At 42.3% G+C, this 24783-nt stretch overlaps 1 protein-coding gene across 30 annotated transcripts in view; it reads right to left on the bottom strand.

The window, feature by feature from the left end:
* Positions 1 to 1286: 1286 nt before the first annotated feature.
* Positions 1287 to 24783, bottom strand: part of kif1aa (kinesin family member 1Aa) — an 86281-nt gene continuing 62784 nt past the window's right edge. For 11 of the 30 annotated variants that reach the window (XM_056246271.1, XM_056246276.1, XM_056246279.1 and 8 more), the window contains 16 exons: positions 20300 to 20366; positions 20104 to 20188; positions 19900 to 20005; positions 16101 to 16127; positions 8927 to 8950; positions 8375 to 8489; positions 7359 to 7492; positions 7170 to 7231; positions 6923 to 7068; positions 6625 to 6822; positions 6450 to 6521; positions 6078 to 6202; positions 5049 to 5177; positions 4715 to 4907; positions 4518 to 4636; positions 1287 to 4429 (listed from right to left, as the gene is read on the bottom strand). In XM_056246271.1, the coding sequence (XP_056102246.1) occupies positions 4387 to 4429; positions 4518 to 4636; positions 4715 to 4907; positions 5049 to 5177; positions 6078 to 6202; positions 6450 to 6521; positions 6625 to 6822; positions 6923 to 7068; positions 7170 to 7231; positions 7359 to 7492; positions 8375 to 8489; positions 8927 to 8950; positions 16101 to 16127; positions 19900 to 20005; positions 20104 to 20188; positions 20300 to 20366 (1645 nt within the window). In that variant the 3' untranslated portion in view covers positions 1287 to 4386. The remainder of the gene's footprint in view (positions 4430 to 4517; positions 4637 to 4714; positions 4908 to 5048; positions 5178 to 6077; positions 6203 to 6449; positions 6522 to 6624; positions 6823 to 6922; positions 7069 to 7169; positions 7232 to 7358; positions 7493 to 8374; positions 8490 to 8926; positions 8951 to 16100; positions 16128 to 19899; positions 20006 to 20103; positions 20189 to 20299; positions 20367 to 24783) is intronic. The other 19 variants (XM_056246275.1, XM_056246283.1, XM_056246285.1 and 16 more) reach the window with 3 other exon arrangements.

Genomic DNA, 24783 nt, shown 5'->3' with positions numbered 1-24783 from the left:
GCAGCATGAAAATAGATACTAGGCCTACTTTTTTTCTCTCTTTTTTTTTTGAAAATAGATACTACTAGCCTGAGCAATTAAGCCTGTAACTTGAACATTGGTGGAATTAAAGGATTAAGGGATTTAGGTGGACATTAGACGGGATTTCATGGGATAAAGGAAAATAAATAAGAGCTGTAAAAGAAGTTAGGTCTTGTAGCCTAGTTGAGTGATCCATTTGCAAATGAGATTTAAAAGAAAATGTCACAATGAGAACTGACCTTACAAAAGATAAATGACTGACAGGCTATTATAGCCAATCAAATCACTGTGCTGAGAAGCCTTGTTTCCAGTATCCAAACTTTTTGTATGGCAAATTCTGGTAAAAGGTGTTGTTATGGTATTTGTAATTCAGACCAGGCATCTACAGTAGAGTGGCTAGTTAATAGTAAATTGTTTTCTTCTCGAAATCAATCAGTAATGCCAGCGTTGAATCAGACTTGTCATTCTTTATGACATTGACCTTCATTAATTTCATCTTTCTGCCACAGAACATATATATATATATAAAGGGTAATTGCGACAAGTTAAAAAAAATTATCTTAATTTTGAGTTTATAGCTCGCAATTATGACTTCATTCTCACAATTACGAGTTTATATCTCAACAGGCTTCCATGTAGTATCCTTAAATTATATCAGAGTGGTGCAGGTATGACGTCAGAACCCAGAAGTCTAATTCGTGGCTGGTTCCTAGCTTCAAGATTTTAGTAAAAATAGAGCCTGTGGATTAACATAACTTGACGACACTTTGTTCTACAGCGTACACTGCATACACACTCACACCCCAAGCTGGTTTATCTAGCTACTTATCAAAAATTGTTCTGTCAGTAGAACAGAACTGCTATAAATTTCGAATTTTCTCTATGGGTGTGAGTCATTTTTGTTGTACAAAATGTCAAAGTATGATGTTTACCACAGGCTTCATAAATTGAAAAACCCTTAAAACCTCATAGGAAAATCTCAAAGGAACCAGCGACGAATTAGTCTTCTGGGTTCTGACGTCATAAGGCAAATTCACACCTCATAGACAAACGCTAACAAACATGTTTTGGTTGGATCAGTGTTTAAACTGTTTATTTTTCAGAAAATTCCAAATCCAACAGCCAACTTGCTTGTCGGCGGTGTTTGTCTGTGCAGTGTGAATTGGACCACTGCACCACTTATTCAACAAGGTTTCCTATTTTCTCATGCATAAAACAGTGGCTCAAAAATCAATAAACACACACAAAAGACAAAGTAATTCGTAGTGTTGCATAAGTTCCACATTTATTTCATATCTGACAATGTGTTAAGTGTACACAAACATTTGACTCATAATTCCAACACTCAGAAAGAGACACTGAACTACTGCCCACTGAAGATGGTACAAACCGGTTACAACTGCATATTACACCATTCACAGCAATCATGTTTATATACAAGGCAAGTAAAACTGCGAAAACGACAGAAAAAGAATGCTCATGAATGGAGTCTGTGCATAAGAGGCGAATGGAAGCACACATATATTTGGTGTCGATTATGAGAACGGATTCATTCTTATACTTTGGGAGGTGGTAAAATCGATGCAATGTTTTTAGCTTGGAAACATGATAATGCGACGTTTTATGGAAATTGCTAGTAGAAATGGTATAGGACAGGCTATAACATGTACAATCCAGCTCTCTGCATTACTTTCTACAAGGTGCACAGACAAAAACTAAGACAATTTACATTTGCTTGTACAGTATGTACTAAAACTGAAAGTGATTAGTTTAACTATATATTTTTTTAAATAATTTTATTGACACACCTGCTATTACTATTAACATATGCACTTGTTTATAAAGGTAGTGGCATTGTTTATATTTACTCTGAACTGGTCATGAAAGTAAAGTGAAGCTGATTGACATACAGTATTATGGAAAAAGGAAAAGGTGCATGAACAGAGAACCTTCAGGGTTTGAGAATCATATCAGGGATATGCTTTCTGCTTTTACTCACAGAAACAGAATACCATCCTAAACACCCATATTAGTAACTGATTTTTTGGAATTAGAAGTGTAGAATTCATAAACATATCAAGGCTTTCAGTAGAGGTTTGTTCAGGGTTTCAGATTCTTGCTGTACTGAGCATGTGCTGTAGGTTGGCTGGCCTCAGTCATACACATGTGCCTGAATCGTGCTGCCCTGGAGGAACCTCGGGTGATTTGCAAACAATTGATCTATGCACTGAACATGCAAGTATGGGTGAAAGGCTTGTGTTAGTTAGGCAATTTGCAGGATCATCCAATCATCTCACATTATAAGCCATCTGAAAAGCATGAGCTCTGCTCCAGTAACTGCCCAAGTCAAGGTATGGCCCACAGGACTCCACCTGCTAGCAAATGCTTTGTCACAAAAAGTGTCTAAATCACAGCTGCTGGTATTATATAACTCAAAAATGTTGTTTCATATTCCATAAAATGTAGTTCGGCTGAAGTTGAACAACTATCAGCGATCTCAGCTCAGATGGTTTCCTGTTTTTGAGGGGGTTTGCCTATTGGAAATAAGCACAACAATCCGTCCTGAGACAAATTTAAAACCAAAAAATGGTGTTTGAAACGTATCGTGTTGCCATATATCAGCTCCTCACATATTTTATATGATTTTAATCACAAAAAATAGGACCAAAATGATGTTTGGAACAATAGAAGGGCTTATTTTTGGAGTCCATGATGGAAACTTGTCCCTGAAATGAAAAATGTTTCTGGGTGTGAATAAGTAGATTTGTTTTGTTCATTTGCAAATAAAATCAGTTGAGGAAAAAATAATTTACACCATCTACAGTAAATATGCTTATAAATCTCAAAACCTAGTCATATGTTGGGCATGTGCAATATGAAAACTATCTAAAAACTAATTAAAACTGATTTTGCCTGTGCACAAGAATGAATACACACAAAGAGAAAGGGTGGTACTGAAAGTGGATGATGAAAATTGTAAAACAAAAGCGGAGTAGATGATGCAAGAGGCACAAATCATATCTCATCACTCTCTGGGGTGAGTATATAAAATTCCATCAGTACTGTACATTTCATTTGTTCTAACAAACTTCTAAACCTTCCATTTTCTAAAACTGACCACTGTACAAACACTCATGTAGGATTCTGGGCAATAATGATAATTTTTCTCAACCTGAAAAAAACTTTTTTCTTAACCAAAACTAGGTAACATCTAAAAAGTAAAATTCAAGTAATCTACATGTTATAGCAGCTATCCCAGCATTCACTTCTAACCTGTTCCCCAAATGCATTTCGTCATGTTGGGGGAATGAGAGCAGTGCGGTCACAAAATGGAGCTTAGTCAACTCATGATAAAAAAAAAGTGTCATATGCAGAAATTGCACTGTACTTCTTCAAAAAATATTACAGTCTTTGTCAATAAATACATGCTGAAATAAATAAAACATGTTAAATAAATACTTAACTAGATAAGACTTTAATAGAAATTTTAAAAATAAATTAGACATATATAAGATAATTTGGGGATACCGATCATTTTTTATATAAAATATTAGACTGGATTATGATACATTTTAGATAAATCTACTGACCAGTACTCCAACAAAAATAGGCCAAATCTTTATAATGGTTCTCATACAGAGGTATGAGAATGCAACCATTTGCCATTGCCAAATTTTTCCTCATGCGTCCTGATTATTTTGAAAACTGCATTTCAAGGCCTTACAAGGGAAACATTATAGAGGTATATGAGTATTTATGGTGGGCTGTACTGTGTCCAAGAACTGCACTTAAAGAGAGTAAGAGCGTAATATGATGTGATTCATCTGCTCCTTGCTAAGAACTGCTTATCATTGATCAATTATATCTTCCATAGCCAAGAGATAAATAAACATATGGCCTGCTGACTTAAATACCGACCAGCTTTAAACCCATAGACTTGCAAGTCGAGTAGCACAATAAGGCCATGTGATCCATTTTCCCACCAAACTCAAGATATGGACGTCACTCTTCACAGTACCAAATTTAGATGTGTTTGCATGAGCTGACAGCTTCAGAATTTTCAAACTTTCTAAAATGTTGCTGAAGACTACATAAGCATACTATCTCTAACCCGAAAAAGTAGTTAGCCTGTTCTGTTGGCGCTATAAGTTGAATATTTAGGCCACTGTAGATGCACAACAAAGGGGCCTTTAAGATACAGGTGCACAGTTGGTGCTAGTGTGGGCAGGTGCAGGTACACACATGAAGGAAACAGAGGGTCAGAGAGTTGATTGAGCACAGAAACTGGGGGATCTGTCAGTAGATCTATTTACAAGTATAGTCCTTAGTGTTTTTTGTCCTCGAAGAGTTGTACATGTGGTGGGCTCAAAACCTCATCTGCCCGGCTCTTCTTCTAGACAGTTTAGACCTGTCGGGAAGAAGACAATTGAACAAATAGTGCCATTTAAGGTCTTTTTTTGTGTGTGTGAAAGAGTTAGATATGTTATCCACTGTACCTGATAGATCCAGCAAGCAAAGGGTTAAAGGCATACAGCCAGTCATGCATCTCCTTGTCATTACTGGCTTGAAGGAGTATCCCACGATGCTCTGTGCATACCGCAAACGTGTAGGGGGTCTGCAGTTCAGACAGACATTGGGTTACACAGTTCAGTTGATTTACTCAAAGAAAAGAGAATATTCATCGATGTTTTACCTTCAGCATTGCCTGCTGGTCTTCGCTGTACTCCACTTGTGCCGAGGACAGGTTAAGAATGGCCCTTTCCACTGTGTCTCTCTCTGTGTTGTAGATGTAGACGTAAGGTCGGCGCACCACCACATATCTCTTAACCCAGCCATTGCTGTGGGGCTCCAGGAAGTGCAAATAACCTTTCTTTGACACAATTGGGCTGCGGCGACAAAATAGAGTACAGGTTAGAGTCATCTTCCAAACATGTAAATTCATGAAATCTCAGAAATTGAATTGAATTTACAGGCAAATGTAAAAGAAAAAGGAATTGCTTATCTTCTGTATATATATTTTTTTTTACCTGACACGGATTTCCTGAATATCTGGCACGAAAGTGTGGGTCCTTGATCTGGACAGTTGAGGAGACTTCATGCCCTCTGTTTCAGACTCAGGGATGGGGCTGACAGCACGAGATCGAGGTGTTGGGGGTCTACACATATGAGCAGTAAGAAAACAGTTACTAACTACTGTACTAGTTAGATGGTGTTAGACTAATATTCCTAAACATGACAATATAGCCTGTACCTGTCAGTGCCCTGGTAGTGGTCATAAGCACTCAAAATTGGACATTGCGTTCCCTTTTAGAGGGCAACATTTTTGTGATATCAACTTCATTTTGTAACACAACTTGGTTAGACATACTTTTTAGGCTTTCTACCATTTTTAGACTCCAAATTATTTAGTAAAATTGACATTTATATATATATATATATATATATCATATATATTCTGGTGACAATATTTGCGTCACGCAGTGGACCCTCGTGTGCACGTAAAAACCAAAGTATACTCTGGGCTTAATGGTACGCTTACACGACACCAATGTATTAAACACAGAAACGTTTTTCGTTTGCGTTTTTCGAGTACATGCGGATCCACGAAAACGACTGAAAACGCTGTATTGTGCATGCTTAGGCCAGTAGTTGGCGATGTTACTTTGTAAAGAAACAATACGCAACACAGACTGAACACGTAATACGCGTGCTCATGGCGTCACAGTTTTCACAATTTCACATTTTTGTAGTTTACACGGAGACGATAACGGTATCGTTTTCAAAAACTGAAAAACTGGACTTTGAAACCCATTTACAAAAGTTTGTGTTTTCAGGCCCCCAAAACATCGTTGTCGTGTAACAGAACGGCCAAAACGAATAAAAAGTTTTACGTGTAAACACCCCCTCAGTCTGATCAATAGTAGACGGGAGTGGCCAGAAAAAAAAAAACATTTTAAAAACTGTAATTTATGCATTTTTTTAGTCTGTATTGCATAAATCAGCTTGTTAAAATTATTTTAAATCTCTAAATGGGGCAGCAGTCACTATTTACTGACCTGAGATCGGTGCTGTGGCCGTAGCGTCCCTCCACAAGAGATGGACATGTGGAGGACGGTGTGAGAGTGCTTTCAGCACACACCGAGGCTGAGTCTTTCAAAAGAGTTACTGACATCTCACTCAACTACAACACATCACAACAGAGAAAAACAGTCATTAAACAGAACACAACATGCTCCTTCAAAAAAAGTTGAAGTCTATCACATGACTAAAATCTAATTTCTGTAGGTTTCTGCAGCAATAGTCAGAACTTTTTAAAGGCGGTATATTCTCAGCGGCCTGAGCTCCTAAAAGCTTCTTAATAATGTATTGTTGATAACTGACAGAAGGAAAAGGTGTAAAATAGTGTCAAATATTCTTAATATCTTCACCTTGCTCTCACTGGCGCTAACACACACATGGCTGTAGTCCCTGTTAAAGGTGTGGTTAAGCAAACGCAGACACTGTTGGGGATAAACAGAAAAGGGGAACGTTAAACTGATTGACAAGAGCCTTTTTTTCACGATTTCCTGAAGTGATCTTAAAATTCCTTCAATTTTAAAAAACCTTTGCAGCCAGCTCCTTCTGCCTCTCGTTGGGTGTTTCGGGGCCGGGGCCGGGGCTGTGGCCCAGGCCCAGGTGGGTGGATGGGGAAGAGGACTCGGTTAGATCTTCACTCCCGCAGGACAGCAGCGACTCCTGGCCCAGCAGCAGGGTGGACTCCAGCTTCTCCCTAAGGAGGAGGTAGTGTCTAGTTTTCTCCACCTAACATATCGCAGAAGGAAATGAAGTCTCAGATACTCAGCAGGGCCGCCAATGACACATTCTTGTCATTTCACATTAAAAACCATATAGATGTTCTCACCTCCTGCAGGAGGCTCAATTTCTCCAACTCCCACTGATGGTCCAGGATGAGGCTGTCACTGCGGGGCCTCCAGCCAGCCAGGTTCTCCTCCCCTCGCACATACGCCACCGACGTGTCCAGCACCCTCCTGCGCCGTCTTTGCATTCCTGCACATTGAGGTGTCATTTCAACAGCAGAACCTCCCCTAAAATGTCTCATAAATGCCCAGGATCTCATAAATCCTCAGTTAAACAGACTAGTGTCTTACCTGGGCTCCCTGCATCAGCCAGGTGGCACAGACTGAGCTCATACACACCAGTTACACGGTTTCTACGTGTAAAAACATACAACAGAAAACCTTATGGTAACTTCAATTATAAGAGGTACACTGCGAAGGACTTCTGCAGTGTACCCTTGACAGTGGGGTGTACCCTTGACAGTGACAAAGCAGCCGTACCCTTCAGATGGCCTCAAGGTGCCACTGCTGAAGAGGTTTCTGATGGAGCGAGATGCCGGGAGCTTGGCGTCTCGCGAGTAGAACACCATGCATAAGTCTTTGGTTATCACTGTGGGCTGTGTGCAGTTCTTCATCTGGGAAAAGAAAACAAATGTGAGCTTTTCGATCTAAAATGGTGCTTAAAAATGACCAAGAACAAGAAACACCCATAGAGCACAACAGTTGGGTTCCAATGAGCTCCAAGGTTGTTAATTGATAGTATATGATTCTGTTGAAATCATTAGTCCATGTTTTTTAAACCTATTTATAAAAAATAAAAAGAATCGAACAACAAATTACGCCAAAAGAGCTCTACAGCGACCAAATGTAAGAGTAAAGACTTTTACATTGTTGTAAAAAAATATTTCAAATAAATGCTGTTAGAAATAAATGCTTATGAGCTTTCTATTCAATTAAAATCCTGAAAAAAATGCACGGTTTCCACAAAAATATTAAGCAGTTGTTTTCAACATAGATAATGTTTCTTGATCACAAATCAGCATATTAGAATGATTTCTGAAGGATCATGTGCCACTGAAAATTCATAAATAAACACATTTATATTAAGATACAGACATATACCGTAATGTATGTATATAATTTATTAAAATAGAAAACAGTTATTTTAAATTTTTACTGTATTATGATCAAATAAATGCAGCCTTGGTGAGCGTAAGAGACTTCTTTCAAAAACATTTTAATATATTGTTTCTATACTTAAAAAAGTTTTTGATAACATCAAGTTGTTGTTTTTTTTGTCTGTGGAAAAATGAATGGGAACTATACTTCCAGAACCAAGACAACTACTAAAACTGGGCAGATACTGTTGTGCTCTATAGAGCCACAAGGTTTACTGCCATTTGCCTCTCTTCCACATATGTACTTGATTCAACCATTACAAATGCCATTGGCTGTTTGCTAGATTAAATTATCTGGAACTAAATCATGTAACTAAATAAGTAAATGGCCTTGGTTACCTCCAAGTAAGCAGACAGAGTCATGTAGATTTTCTCTCCATAAGGAGTGACACGGTTTAGCAGCAAAGAGTTGTGCATGGATGAATCCCAAGCAGCATCAAAACGGAAGAATGTCCTATGATAGAAAACAGCCTTAAAGACATCATTTCAACATAGACCAAGGTGAATTTACATATTCTCTTATTAATATTAGAAGTTTGTAAATATTATCAGGCTAAATGCATTAACTATGTTAATACATAAATAGTGTCTGCTTTTAGGCAAAACAATTACTAAAGGCAATACTAAAATGTTATTTTTTTAACTTTGATAAAAAGATCATATTTTAAAGTGACATTTTAAGAGTGTTTAAAAATTGTGAATACGAGACAATATAAATGCATGCAACAAAACACTTAAGCTTCATCACTAGATATGAATGCCACCACCAATGATTTGCAGAACGATGACAGTTATCAATAAAAAAAAGAGGACAAAAATAAAATTAAAATGATGACGGATGAAAGACGTAACCATTCAAAGAGGGAGGCAGGTACAAGCGGACACTTATACCTAGAATCAGTCCCCAAGGAAATGCTTTAGGTGAGAAGGAAAGAATCAATGATAGAATCATAAGTAAGACAGTTCAGAGAGGTAAGCTGCGGTATTGAAGCATATAGCACATTTATCTCAATAAGCGATGTAATTGCATCTCCAACTCACATCAGCTTTGTTATGATTTCACAGACTTTCATGAAGTACAACTGAACTAATATTGACCCTAAAGCAATCCCCTTTCATGAGAATAGAATACTATATGAAAACCGTATGGGCTGCCTCTTACACATAGGTTATATTCACCTTGTTGAACTTCAAGCCTACAGTACCCTCCCTCGCTCTGATAAATATAGGTCATAACCCACTGAAATGATCACAGATTGGATCCACTTGGCCCTACGCCAGGTAAGGGTCTTAAATCTCGAAATGCCTGAGTCTGAAGTACATGAGAGGGGCCGAGCTTCTCTGAGGTATGTGATAGATTGAGCTTGTGTGCTTTATATGTTGAGTGTTAAAGTGAATGGACCGGCATGACCCAGTAGGCAGCTTTGTGGCTGTCATTCAGACTTGGTATAGATCCTACTTAGTATTAAAGTCCTTAAAGGGATAGTTCATCCAATAATGACAATTCTAGAAAAGACATTTTCTAGACTTTTGCAGTCTGGACAAGTCAATGCTTGTTGCCAAAAGTCAAAGCCAGTTTGCAGATTTTGGGCAATTTCACAGAAAATTGAGTAGTGTATCATGGAACAGACTCTTTTACATTTGTCATGCGTCTCCTAACGAGGCACGTTTATGTATTCATTAGTTGCATTTGGAATGACTTTAAAGTGATCCTCAGTCGTTAATTGTATAACGCCATGGGGGAAAATGAAGAGGCATCTCCTAATAATTGGATAAGTATAAGGAAAGAAAGCCTTGCCTTAAAAGAATTTCTGTTTTTCTGAGAATAGACCCTCCCTTGACGATTGGGATAGTTTATTCATTATCCATTAATTACAAGATAAACTGATCTTTTGATTCAAGTAAACCACTGTATACTTTCTTTTAGGCAAGTATTACTTTTTTTATTTTTTTTAATATTAAATTGATTGTTTTGCAACAGGGTTTATGAAACTAATATATACACAACTTGACAAAGACTTGGCCATGACAGACTTTACTAACAGCTTGTGCCAGCGCAAACTCTCATTTGGCGTTAAAAAACTACTGTCAGGATTTACTAAAGATTAGTGCTGAAAAGGCATAGACAGGGTTATTTTTGCCACTGACCTTATAGCATATGCATTTGAAGGAGTTTCCTTTTCAGACTCAATTTACGGGAGAAGAGTATTTAAATGAATCGTGGTAATTTACTAAGGTTTGTACTAGTCAATTTACTGTTATTTGCACCCAAAAAAGCATGTCTTAAACCAGACGCTAATTTGCACTGCTCTTGATAGATTGCGTTGGACATTATGGAAATGATCCGGCTGCGTCTGTGTTCTTTAATGTGCATGTGGTCAGCAGATCATGTGCAGAACTTTCCACTCCAATAGGCACTTTTTTTTGGAATTACGCTCTTGTTTGGAATTGCCTTGTTTAGTAAATCTGCCACTTAGATTCTACATTAGTATCTTGTGGACATGTCTGCAAATGAAAGCTCCATATTGATCAACCACTATTGTGAATATTTGTGGGACGTGCATCCTCAATTATAGTTACAGCCCTGCAGCTGATGGGAACCTGCTGAGCTGCTGGATCATCTTGGACCAGGAACAAACCAGCAATATTTTTAGGAAAACAGTACAAAAGCTGTCACTGAAATTATACCCTTTCAGAGGGTACTAATCTGTACCAAATGTGCACCCTTTAGGGCTAAAAAAGGTACAAAGTTGAAAGGGTACCATCTCAGTAACAGCTACAATTTATTTCTGAGAGTGTACCACATGGCCTTAAGATGAGGTGATGTGTCTCAGTTGGGCTCAGGTCTACCAGCTCAGTCAGTTCCCCATCATTTTCCACATCAAGCATACAAACCAATTTGAACCAGCTTGAAGCCAACTGCCATGTTCCAAAACAGCTACTGGACTCTCGCTTGAGTTGGCTTTAGCAGGTTAGGATACAAACACAGTTAGAAGACACCCAGCCATTCATTTCTGACGCTATTGTTAACTCCCAAAACAACACATAAATCAAGCTCAGCATACAAATCGAGATGAGGGATTGTGAGGACAATTTCCACCTCCCATTTATACACGATAAAATAGATTTCCTGTTGTTTTACCTTCCCTTTCAATTTTTCTTTCCCTTTAATTTTCTTATATCAGCCAATCCAAACTATAACTCATGTTCTTGGCAAAATGTACAGAGGGACATTTCTTTCGTTTATTGGTTCTGCCTGCATTGAGGACCTAAATAATATTGAAGATAATGCTTACATGGATTGTTGAGCTGTTGCACACTGCCACCCAAACTGCTGGAAATTAAAATTGGTTTCTGTGACAACATATATGGGAGGAGGGACACTACAGGGCTATACTCAACTCCCTGGCTAGCTCTTGGGACAGTAAGAACTACATTGGAGGATGTTGGGGTGTGGATAATGGTACAGTTGCCAAGGTGACAAGTGTGTACTAAGAATGATATCAAATACTTTGAGGAATTATGTGAGGATATCTAACCTTCCAAAATCATTACTTATCTAACAAAAACATTTTCTAAAAACATTTAGATAACATTCACAATAAGGAAAAATTATTTCTGAAAGGTCTCGGAACACATTTTATTATTTTTTTCCTTCTAAAAACGTTCCACATTAGGGGAACATTCCATTTTTATCATTTTACAAACATTATGGGAACGTTAGTTTTTGAATATTTTGAACATTTTGAAACAAGTAGGCCTAGTAAGTATTGAAGTACAAAAAAACGTTTGATGAATGTCCAATTAAAATATTTCATAAAAAAAACATTCCATTAATAATGTACACTGTAAAAAATTATATGATCAATAAATTATGATAACATGTTTTTACATTGCTTTAACTCATTGTAATATGTTAAGCAATTTTTCAACCAGATAGGCTAACTAATGAACATTCTCTTTACCTTACTGGAAAAACGCTTGTTCGTAACTTTGAAAGAACTTTGCCAGAACATTAGCTAAAGTTTCTATTCTACATTTGAACTATGGACTGCAAGTTTAAAAAAGCACCTACACTGTAAAAAAAAGTTTCCCAGATAGCAAAGGTACGTCCCTAAGAAGTCTGCTAAAGAGCCCTTTATTTGGAAAACATCAGATGTGTACAAACATCTGATAAAAACAGTTTTACATACATTCTAAATCATAAACATCTTAAAGACATTTTCTAAATGTCTATTTAACATCTGACAAGAAACGTCTTATTGCAGATGCGCAAACACTCTAAAAAATACATCTTGCAGATGTAAATGCACTTAATTAACTGTACATTATCTTACCACCATATACAGTAAATTACAGGTTACAGGTTTAATACTATACCGCATTATATGTAATTTTACTGTAAAAGAGGGTGTTAAAATATGTGGATGATAAATAAAATTCTCAGTGTGATCTGTAATAGCCCTGGCAAATGGAACAGTTCTGGCATTGCAACAAGAAAAACAGATTTGGATAAAAACAATGCTCTCATACCGCTCTGTGACGACACCACCCTTATATTTACAAACAAGCCGCTATTTCCTGGGATTATAGTTGTCCTGATTTAATAATTAGAAATCTGCAAGCAGCTCTTAGAAATGTTAGCTTATAGTCATTCAGGCAGCATATGAAACCTTTAAAAAAATTTGATCAACACTACCTCCTAGTGGTAAAAAAGAATGGCTAATGTGAGCAGAGAATGCAAGGGAAGACTACCTGTCAATAAACTTAACTAAACGCATTTTTTTCGTATGAGATCATAAATCTCAGTGGACTAACATAACACTAATTTTGCTCAGAGATTCATGATTAATACTGAGGTTAGCAGATCAAGCCCTCCCGCCCATAAACAACACAGACCTCATGGTGTGTGGTCTGGCCAACAGTTATCGCCCCACACAGGCGAAATTGTGTTTTATGGTGTTGCTTTGACATTTGTGATGGAACTTGATCTAGTTGCAGAACTGTTTAAATGAAACCATACATTTTTAATTAAGAGATGTCAGCTAATTTGTTGAGAATTCGTTGAGCAAGAGCAATAACTTTTATGTGGGACTGACGGAGCGTGTGTGGTAAGAGTGACTCATTAAAAATATTATAAAAACGCTTTTAGTTTAAATTGGAGGAATGTGTGACTGATGAAGAAGTGGCTGACGCAGATTACAAAATTATTTATGAAGTTGACATAAAATGGATTCAGCTAACAAAAATGTTCTAAGAACGTTATGTAACTTTAGTTCTCTTACGAGAGGTTCTCTCGTATTGCGTAAGCTAGCTTACGCTACGGAAAGATTAATCTTTTCTGAAATATTGAAGCCAAAAAATTATCCTTAATTTTGTATCCATTGTCAACGCAGTGCAGCAGCTGCAGACCTTGAGCGGGCTAGCTAGCGAGCTCATTGGTTGCTCTGCGGCAACTGCTGCAGCCTATAGACGAACTGAATGAACTCGCGTCCAATGAGAGGCGCTCGCGCCTTCATCGCATCACAGCCCGCCAAACTGGGCGTGGCTAGAGTGTATAAGCGAGGTTCGTAGGCTGCTTCCCTAATTTTCATCTCTTCAGCGAAGCTCTTCACATCTGATCCACAGAAGCCGCGTCACCGTCTGAGGGGCATTTTAGCGAGCTTGGACAGCGCTTGAGGAAGCCGGCCGTCTTCGCCACCTTCAGCCATCCGGCAAGCTACGGCATCCGGTGACGTATCCTTTTTAGAGCTAAGCTAGTTCCTCAGCGAACTTCACAAAAGAGCACGAGCATCTTTGTAAAGATGCCTCGCACCACCTGCGGCTCATGCCGCGCCCCTCTCAGCGCCGGAGACCGCCACCTCATCTGTGCTCTCTGCCTGGGACTGGAGCATGCAGAGCTCGCTCTTGCTGACGGCGGATGCGACCTCTGCGAGGAGCTTCCGATGTCGACCCTGCGGGCTCGACTCGAAGCGTTCAAAGCCGAAGCCGCCGCGCCGCCTTTCGTCTCGCCACGCAAGAAGAAGCGCCGCTCCCAAAGGCCACCGGAACCGGTGCTGGAAGCGACTGTCTCGCCGGAGCCTCTCCCTCGAGCCTCGCTTTCACCCCCCGCCCTCCCCGCCCTCCCCGGACGCACAGCTGCCGCCGAGCGGCCGCACTGCTGCTATCTCGGATGACGAGGCGGAGGTAAAGGACTGCTGTTCCGTCATGGCTTCGGACAGCGAGGAGTGGTCAGGCTCCCTCGCCTCCTCGTCGGCCCACGAATCCAGCAGGACCCGTGCCGGAGTCGAAGAGGAATTAATGCGCCTCCTCACACAGGCCGTCGACCGCCTCGGGCTCGAGTGGTCACCGCCCCCTGAGCAGGCCCCCAACAGACTCGACGGCTGCTTTCTCCAGAGCCGTCGCCGCGCGGCGGCCGCGGCCCTGCCGGAACTCCACGCCGAGCTCACTAAGTCATGGAGCGCGCCTCTCTCGGCCAGGATCCGCTCCCATGCCTCCACCTCTCTCTCTTCGGTGGATGGCGCCGCCGAGAAGGGCTATTCTTCTATCCCCCCGGTCGAGGATTCGGTTGCAGCGCACCTTTGCCCGCCCTCCGCGAGATGGCGGTCTAAGCCCGCGCTCCCGTCTAAGGCCTGCAGAACTACTTCCGCCTGTGTTGGCCGCGCCTATGCCGCCGCCGGCCAAGCCGCATCCGCTCTGCATTCCATGGCCGTCTTGCAGATCCTCCAAGCGGACCTTCTTCGGGAGTGGGATGAGAAAAACAGGCACCCAGAGGCTGTGTCAGACCTAAGGAGCGCGACGGATCTCTCCCTTCGCGCCACAAAAGCTGCAGCTCAAGCCCTGGGAAAGTGCATGGCCGCGCTGACTGTGACCGAGAGACATCTGTGGCTAACGCTTGCCGACATGGGAGAAACTGAACGCGCCACGTTCCTCAACGCGCCGCTCTCTCCTTCCGGTCTCTTCGGTTCCGCGGTGAGTGGCATTATTGATCGCTTCTCGGAAGTCCAGAAAGCCACCCAAGCCATGAACCTTTTCCTGCCTCGTCGTGCTAGCTCCTCTGCAGGCCGCCCACGTGACCAGCCTCCTGCACGAGCCCCTTCACAGCGCCCAGCTCAGCACAGCCAGACTTCTCAGCGTCGACAGGGCGGCCGCCCTAGATCGCGCTCAGACAGCCGCCGCAGACCGCCGCAGACCACCGCCGCCCCCCCCCCCCCTACGCTTCAAAGCGTGGGAAGCTATCCCAGGAATAATTTTTTGGCTTCAATATTTCAGAAAAGATTAATCTTTCCGTAGCGTAAGCTAGCTTACGCAATACTCGTTCCCTCATCTAGAGAGAACCGAAGTTACGTTAGGTAACCGATTCGTTTTCTTTTAGTTATGAAAACGTTATAATGTTCTCTGAAACGTCCAAAATCAAACTTTCAAAATGTTCAATAGTTGTTCTTGGTTATGTGAACTTAATTTTATCGTTTTGCAAACACTATAGGGATGTTAGCTTTAAATGTCCTGTGTTACATTAAAAAAATATTGGGGGAAAAAATAGTTCCGTAAACAATGTATAAATAATGTTTTTGTGCTACCATTTTGAGAGCATTATTAAAGATCAGATTCTTTTCATAACTTTTAGAGCGTTAACGTAAAGTTCTGAGAATGTTCCCTATTAACTGGGAACGTGACTATGATCTCTACCACACCTCCTGTAAATGATTCAGCCAAAAATGAAGCCCATACAAAAGCCAAGCCATGCAATCCAGTCACCTGGTGCCAAAAATGTCAAAATCATACAATACACAACAGAAGCTTCACACACAAAAGCATTTCCATGGGAGCGAGAGTGAAATTCTCTCACATTTTCCGAAATAGTAGGAGGAAAGGAGAAAAAACTAGACAAACCAACATGATTGCAAAAAGAACAGTATTTGGGAGCCAAAAAAATTACGCAAAAGAACGATGGAGGTTGATTAGACAGATGGCTAGAGAAATAAAAAGATGAAAAATACACATTCTGTTGTGTGTGTGTGTGTGTCTGATAAAATGGGAGGAGAGGGATTTGAAGGTAATATACCTAGGCATGTCCGAATCAAGAAACTGTCTGGAAAAACACAAAACAACATTCTGTTAGTGGACTAGAGAAATGTCAGAATCAGAAGGTTGTGGAGAGGAGCTTGTGTGGAGGCCCAACAGTTTCTGATGAGACCTCTGCACAACTCTCCTGTCACATCTTTGTCCTTGGTGAATGAATCCAGCTCCGACACATGGTTGTATGGGTATGTCTAGTGTGGATTATCTAGTTAGGACGTGTGGTTACATCGCAGGAGAGGAGGTCACAGCTGCTTGAAACGAGAGGTTTGCAATAATGTCTCTTTCATGCAGTTTTGCATCGGTGGATAAATCTGATAATATAAGATATCTACATGATTATGACTTTACTTTAAGCATTTCATGTTTGCAAAGTCTGGATGCTGATATATGATGCCCATTTAAGGTGATGTCATAGTAATGCATTGCAGATGAAAAAATGCTTTGTTTGGCTAGCGTGTAACGTGACATGAGAAACGTAGCATTTTGTTTCCAATAACTATCATGATGAGAGAATGTTAATGATGGATTCTATTAGTAAAGTTTCATAAATAAGCTTCAAGTGTTTTTAACGTTAAGCTTTCTTAAAAAAAATTCTTCACATGCAGATCACAACGACGTGATGGTGACCAGCAGAGATGCCAAGATCTCGATCCACTGTGTGGTTCAGTGAGAGGGTACAGTAGCTGAATCTGAGCAATGGAGTGTGGACAGAGCGAATGGAATGAACAGATGAGAATGGACACAAATGCAGACCAGCATCAGATGGGAAGACTTGCACAACCAGCAAGGAGGTGAACTAGAGAACCATTTTCAATTTCCTGCATGTCGGAAAATATAGTGAATTCATATCTTCAGATTGAATTGTGACCTCCTTCATAGTGGCTAATAGAACCACATTTTGTCTCATGTGTGCAGTGGGAGGGGAATTATTAGTTATGAGTTTTATTAAACAGAAAAAGAGCAGTTGCAGGAATTAGTCTGTCAGTCAAGCGATGCGTATCCTGACTCGCTGTTGTTATGTCATGCAGAAAGGTCTCTGCAATAATTAAACACAATCCAACAAAAAAGAGGTGTGTTGAGAGGTTGTGTTAATATATTTTAAGCATTTATCCAAGTTTATTCCACCTGTGTACCATATAAATCAGTCTTAGAATTAAAAATGGTAAAACAAAAATTAACAATTAAAAAAAAAAATCTGTTCATTTTGCCAAACGCTAACCATTTAATTTTCAGTAAACAACAATCTTACTATCAACTTTTTACACAAAACATTTTTGTATGATATACTTGTTACGTAAATATAAAAAAATACATAATAAATAAATAAAATGACTAACTTCCAATGGGTCTCAGAATGGCTTGAATGAAAAACCCTCTAAAACCATTTTCCCTTAATAAAACTATTGTTTTCAGTTAAATCACAAAATGATTCATTGTTTGTTGATTAATTATATTGACGCTGTTAATGAAAAAAGAGTGAAAAGAAGCAGTTTTGTCAGGAAGAAATATCTTCAAATATATCTTCAGTTTTTGAAAATAGTTTTGGACACAATTTTAACCTTTAAAGTAAAAAAAAAAAAAATTACATTCTCTATGTAATATGTAAAATTAAAACAATTTACTTTCACTATTGTTCAAAAAGTTTGGGGTCAGTTGCCAGTAAAAAATTTTTTTTTTTAAAGAAATTAATACTTTCATTCTGCAAGGATGCATAAAATTGATCAAACGTAACAGTGAATACATTTATAATGTTACAAAAGGTTGCGATTTCAAACAAATGCTGTTCTTTTGAACTTTCTATTTATCAAAGAATCCTGAAAAATAAGGTATTTTTGATATTTCCATTTCATGATTTCTGAAAGATCATGTGACATAGAATACTAGAGTAACGACTTCTGAAAATTTTGCTTTGCCATCACTGAAATAAATTACATTTTAAAATGTATTCAAATAGAAAACAGTTAGTTTTAATTGTAATAATATTTGTTGTACAATTGTAATAAAATATTACTGTATTTTGAATAAATAAATGCAGCCTTGGTAAGCTTAAGAGACTTCTTTATAAAACATTTTAAAAAAATAGTACCGACCCCAAACTTTTGAACAGTAGTGTACTTTTTAAGGTTCAAACCTTAAGTGGAGGATCAGACTTCCCCAAGCCAAGCATACTTTGCACCCTGTCGATAATACTAAAAGCCTCAATATGGCAGTTCTAGGATGTGTCAGTTGTCAGTGCCCACAACCGTGCAGCAAGTTATGGTATGTTTGTGCAAAGGAACATAAAAGTGTAAATATACTTCTGGTCTTTATCTAAGGCTGGCACTGTTGCGTTGCCGTTTGATTCTGAATCACTCCCTTGTGTCAAGCCTTTAAGAGCTGTTTGGAAGGTTTGGTTCACTGACTCATTTCTCTTTGGCAAAAACTCATTGCTTTAAAGTTGTGCAGAGAACTGTTTGTCTCACAGGCTTGGCTTCAGCTCTCAGATCATATGCCAAGGCTGAGGAGAGAGTCGTATTAAGTGCAGCAATCACTAAAATGGAGACCTGGTATTAAAAAGAGTGGAGTGGGAAACAGCTAAAGTGGACAAACTCTGCTACTGAGTGTTCAAGGAGAAAAAAGGCTTCATGACAGAAGAATAAATCTCCCATGTACTGTAACCTCTTGTGGCAGTGTTCTTATACAGTCGTGCTCAGAATTAATGGCACCCCTGGTAAATATGATCAAAACTGGCTGTAAAAAATAAATCTGCATCGTTTATCCTTTTGATCTTTCATTAAATCACATTATGAAATAAATGTTTTTCTCCAAAACACGTTGGCCACGATTATTGGTACCCCTAGAGTTTTTTACGAGTAAAATATCTCTGAAGTATATTCTGAAGTATATGAAGTAAAGGTTCTGTGGTCAGATGAAACTAAAAAAGGAGCTTTTTGGCAGCAAACACGCTAGATGGGTTTGGTGCACACAAGGATAAAAAGTACCCCATGTGTACAATTTAATATACCGTTGGATCTTCAATATTGTGGGCATATTTTTCTGCTGGAGGTCCTGGACTTCTTGTTCAGATACATGGCATCGTGGATTCTATCAAATATCAACAGATAAAAAATCAAAACCTGACGCCTTCTGCTAGAAATCTTATAATGGGCCGTGGTTGGATCTTCCATCAGGACAGCAATCCAAAACAAACATCAAAATCAACACAAAAAGTTGTTACGGAGCACAAAATGAAGCTTCTGACCATCCCAGTTCCCTGACCTGATGAGTGGGCTGAACTGAAGAGAAGAAGCACCAACATGGATCTGGGAATCTGAAGAGATTCTGTATGAAGGAATGGTCTCTGATCTCTTGTCAGGTGTTCTCCAAACTCATCAGGCATTAAAGGAGAAAACTCAGAGCTGTTATCTTGTCAAAAGGAGATTGCAAAAAGTATTTAATAAAAGGGTGATTGTGGCCAAGGTGTTTTGGAGACACAACGTGTTCTGTCTGACAACAGAATGTGTCAATTCTTTTACTTCAATGAAAGGTTAGATTTTTGGCAAGTTTTTTTTAATGAAAGATCAAAAGGATAAACGATGCAAATGTATTTTTTACAGCCAGTTTTGATCATATTTACCAGGGGTGCCATTAATTCTGAGCACGACTGTATATAAAATGACAAGCATAATTTTCAAGATATCTTATGTTTAGTGTTAAAGACATGAAAAACATGAGAATGTCCATTTTATTTGTAAACTTCTAAACTGGTCTTCTTGACATAATTATTAGTGTTGGTAAGGTACCTGTCATCTTGTGTGGGTCGAATGTATCCTGCAGACAGTATGTTGAGAGAGAGAATATTGGGGTCGATGATCGCCTCATCTGCTTCAGGTGTGTTCCGGATGCGCCCTGTCAAACGTGAAAATACATCCCGTTTGCTGAATATCACAATATCGCTCTTTACTTATATGCATTGAACATGAGTTCGAATTTGAGGCCAAACTCACCTACAACCAGCTCTCGCACTTCCTTCCACTCGATATCTCTTCCTGACTCATGTACTATGGTGACTGTAACTCTCCTTTGGATGCCCTGTTATGTAAATGTTGTGATGTTGTATGTCATATTGTACTCTAATGTTAAAATAGTATGGACTATGGTTTCTGTGTTACACAATAAAAAAAATCAAATAATTTCCAGTACCTGATGTAACATGAATGTGCCATGGCAGGGCATGCCAACCCGGTGGTCCACTACGGCTGGGATATAGCTGCAAGGGACAGATACATGTCAAATACAATAACCAGCAGTCAAGCTTTCCGGGATGTAGAAACACAGTGTAGGATTTACTGTACAAAGCCGATAGATTTATTCATTAGGAATAATTATTTACTTAATAATATGTAATATATTTTAATCTATATAATATACACTATAGAAAATATGTCTTAAAATATGTATTATATAATAATTATTTGATATTAATTATATATTATGTTTTTATAAGCATATCCAGTCTGGTATGCTGATAAATAATTGATCTTAGACATCATTGTTTTCATATAAGTTACCATAAAACAAATTTTATTAGATCAAATTTCGATAAAGAAAAGTCAGCTTTTATTGTCATTTAGTCGTGTGTGTACAGCAAAAATGTTTCTCTAACAGATCCTGGTGCCAGTTTTATGTACAGTATAACTAATTTGAGTTAAAGACCACAGTGTGCACACATGACATTGTATAACATAATACAGCACATACGTTTGTTCAAGCGCGAAAAAGAACTCAATTCTGTCACAGTGTCTGGTTGTGTTCCCTTGTTTGTCACTAGAGGTCCTCGTTATCACGGTGTCCTTCACTATTGACTTCATTTCCCAGCATTCTGTCTGTCACTGTCACTCATCAGTTCATTGCACTCAGCTGTTCCCCGTCATCATTGTTCCCAGCTGGTCATTGTTAGTCTTGTTAGATCTGTGTATATATTCCCTGTTTGTGTTAGTATGTGTACGGAGTCGTTGTTAGATGTCACCACTTCCTTGGTCGGTTTTCTTGTTGGTTTGTGTTTTGTTTTCATGTTTGGTTTGATAATTTGGTTTTTGACCCTTGCCTGGAAGACTACGATTTGGATTACCCTTATATTAATAAACTGCTGCTATTGGATCTTCTGTCCCGTGTGTGTCGTGACAGAACGACTCCGTCAACTCTGATCCAGCGGTATGTTTTTTGATATCTCTTCCCCAGCCACCGAGCGGGAGAGAAGGGAATTTTTTAAGGGGACCCGGTTGGTCAAGTTTTGCGGGACCCGTGGAGGTCACAGAGGAGGATGTAGTCGGGAGACAATCCCTGTTCCGGTGGTCCCTGTTCCGGTGGTCCCGGTTCCGGTGGTCCCGAGTCCGGGGGTCCGGAGAAGAAGGAAGAGACACGTCCCGTCTGCCCACTCAGAGACTGTTCACGTCCCGTCTGCCCAGTCAGAGACTGTTCACGTCCCGTCTGCCCAGTCAGAGACTGTTCACGTCCCGTCTGCCCAGTCAGAGACTGTTCACGTCCCGTCTGCCCAGTCAGAGACTGTTCACGTCCCGTCTGCCCAGTCAGAGACTGTTCACGTTTCGTCTGCCCAGTCAGAGACTGTTCACGTTCCGTCTGCCTTCATGGACCTGGACTATCTGGAGCGTCTGGCACAGATCCTGGACATGCCCGTGACTGCTGTTCCAGAGCCGGAGCCAGTGTCTCCTGTTCCAGAGATGGAGCCAGTGTCTGCTGTTCCAGAGCCCGTTCATGAGCCGGAGGCAGAGCCATTGCCTGTTCCAGAGGCAGAGCCATTGCCTGTTCCAGAGGCAGAGCCATTGCCTGTTCCAGAGGCAGAGCCATTGCCTGTTCCAGAGGCAGAGCCATTGCCTGTTCCAGAGGCAGAGCCATTGCCTGTTCCAGAGGCAGAGCCATTGCCTGTTCCAGAGGCAGAGCCATTGCCTGTTCCAGAGGCAGAGCCATTGCCTGTTCCAGAGGCAGAGCCATTGCCTGTTCCAGAGGCAGAGCCATTGCCTGTTCCAGAGGCAGAGCCATTGCCTGTTCCAGAGGCAGAGCCATTGCCTGTTCCAGAGGCAGAGCCATTGCCTGTTCCAGAGGCAGAGCCATTGCCTGTTCCAGAGGCAGAGCCATTGCCTGTTCCAGAGGCAGAGCCATTGCCTGTTCCAGAGGCAGAGCCATTGCCTGTTCCAGAGGCAGAGCCATTGCCTGTTCCAGAGGCAGAGCCATTGCCTGTTCCAGAGGCAGAGCCATTGCCTGTTCCAGAGGCAGAGCCATTGCCTGTTCCAGAGGCAGAGCCATTGCCTGTTCCAGAGGCAGAGCCATTGCCTGTTCCAGAGGCAGAGCCATTGCCTGTTCCAGAGGCAGAGCCATTGCCTGTTCCAGAGGCAGAGCCATTGCCTGTTCCAGAGGCAGAGCCATTGCCTGTTCCAGAGGCAGAGCCATTGCCTGTTCCAGAGGCAGAGCCATTGCCTGTTCCAGAGGCAGAGCCATTGCCTGTTCCAGAGGCAGAGCCATTGCCTCTGCCTGTTCCAGAGGCAGAGCCATTGCCTCTGCCTGTTCCAGAGGCAGAGCCATTGCCTCTGCCTGTTCCAGAGGCAGAGCCATTGCCTCTGCCTGTTCCAGAGGCAGAGCCATTGCCTCTGCCTGTTCCAGAGGCAGAGCCATTGCCTCTGCCTGTTCCAGAGGCAGAGCCATTGCCTCTGCCTGTTCCAGAGGCAGAGCCATTGCCTCTGCCTGTTCCAGAGGCAGAGCCATTGCCTCTGCCTGTTCCAGAGGCAGAGCCATTGCCTCTGCCTGTTCCAGAGGCAGAGCCATTGCCTCTGCCTGTTCCAGAGGCAGAGCCATTGCCTCTGCCTGTTCCAGAGGCAGAGCCATTGCCTCTGCCTGTTCCAGAGGCAGAGCCATTGCCTCTGCCTGTTCCAGAGGCAGAGCCATTGCCTCTGCCTGTTCCAGAGGCAGAGCCATTGCCTCTGCCTGTTCCAGAGGCAGAGCCATTGCCTCTGCCTGTTCCAGAGGCAGAGCCATTGCCTCTGCCTGTTCCAGAGGCAGAGCCATTGCCTCTGCCTGTTCCAGAGGCAGAGCCATTGCCTCTGCCTGTTCCAGAGGCAGAGCCATTGCCTCTGCCTGTTCCAGAGGCAGAGCCATTGCCTCTGCCTGTTCCAGAGGCAGAGCCATTGCCTCTGCCTGTTCCAGAGGCAGAGCCATTGCCTCTGCCTGTTCCAGAGGCAGAGCCATTGCCTCTGCCTGTTCCAGAGGCAGAGCCATTGCCTCTGCCTGTTCCAGAGGCAGAGCCATTGCCTCTGCCTGTTCCAGAGGCAGAGCCATTGCCTCTGCCTGTTCCAGAGGCAGAGCCATTGCCTCTGCCTGTTCCAGAGGCAGAGCCATTGCCTCTGCCTGTTCCAGAGGCAGAGCCATTGCCTCTGCCTGTTCCAGAGGCAGAGCCATTGCCTCTGCCTGTTCCAGAGGCAGAGCCATTGCCTCTGCCTGTTCCAGAGGCAGAGCCATTGCCTCTGCCTGTTCCAGAGGCAGAGCCATTGCCTCTGCCTGTTCCAGAGGCAGAGCCATTGCCTCTGCCTGTTCCAGAGGCAGAGCCATTGCCTCTGCCTGTTCCAGAGGCAGAGCCATTGCCTGTCCCAGAGGCAGAGCCATTGCCTGTCCCAGAGGCAGAGCCATTGCCTGTCCCAGAGGCAGAGCCATTGCCTGTTCCAGAGCCGGAGGCAGAGCCAGTGCCCGTTCCAGAGCCGGAGGCAGAGCCAGTACCCGTTCCAGAGCCAGTGCCGTCTGCCTTCATGGACCTGGACTATCTGGAGCGTCTGGCTCGGATCCTGGACATGCCCGTGTCTGCTGTTCCAGAGCCGGAGCCAGTGTCTGCTGTTCCAGAGTCGGAGCCAGAGCCAGTGCCTGTTCCAGTGCCCGTTCCAGAGCCAGTGCCCGTTCCAGAGCCGGAGGCAGAGCCAGTGCCCGTTTCCGAGCCGGAGGCTGAGCCAGTGGAACAGTCAGTGCCCGTTCCTGAGCCGGAGGCGGAGCCGGTGCTCGTTCCAGAGCCGGAGGCAGAGCCAGTGCCTGTTCCTGAGCCTGACCCAGTTTTTGTGTCTGTGTTTGTGTCTGTCTTTGTGACTGTGTTTGTTCTAGTGTCTGTTCCCGAGCCGGTGTCTATTCCCGAGCCGGTGTCTGTTCCCGAGCCGGTGTCTGTTCCCGAGCCGGTGTCTGTTCCCGAGCGTCTGTTCCCGAGCCGGTGTCTGTTCCCGAGCCGGTGTCTGTTCCCGCTCCCGAGCCGGTGCCTGCTGCTGCTCCCGAGCCGGTGCCTGCTGCTGCTCCCGAGCCGGTGCCTGCTGCTGCTCCCGAGCCGGTGCCTGCTGCTGCTCCCGAGCCGGTGCCTGCTGCTGCTCCCGAGCCGGTGCCTGCTGCTGCTCCCGAGCCGGTGCCTGCTGCAGTTCCCGAGCCGGTGCCTGCTGCAGTTCCCGAGCCGGTGCCTGCTGCAGTTCCCGAGCCGGTGCCTGCTGCAGTTCCTGAGCCGGTGGTTGCTCCTGTTCCACCGCCCTGGCCGCTCGAGGGGTCGTCTCCGCCCTGGCCGCCCGAGGGGTCCTCACCGCCCTGGCCGCCCGAAGGGTCTTCACCGCCCTGGCCGCCCGAGGGGTCTTCGCCGCCCGAGGGGTCTTCAC

Source organism: Rhinichthys klamathensis, unplaced genomic scaffold (assembly GCF_029890125.1).
Source record: "Rhinichthys klamathensis goyatoka isolate OS25496 unplaced genomic scaffold, OSU_Roscu_1.1 h1tg000036l_1, whole genome shotgun sequence".
Lineage (NCBI taxonomy): Eukaryota > Metazoa > Chordata > Actinopteri > Cypriniformes > Leuciscidae > Rhinichthys > Rhinichthys klamathensis.
This window is presented reverse-complemented; position numbering and strand designations above follow the sequence as displayed.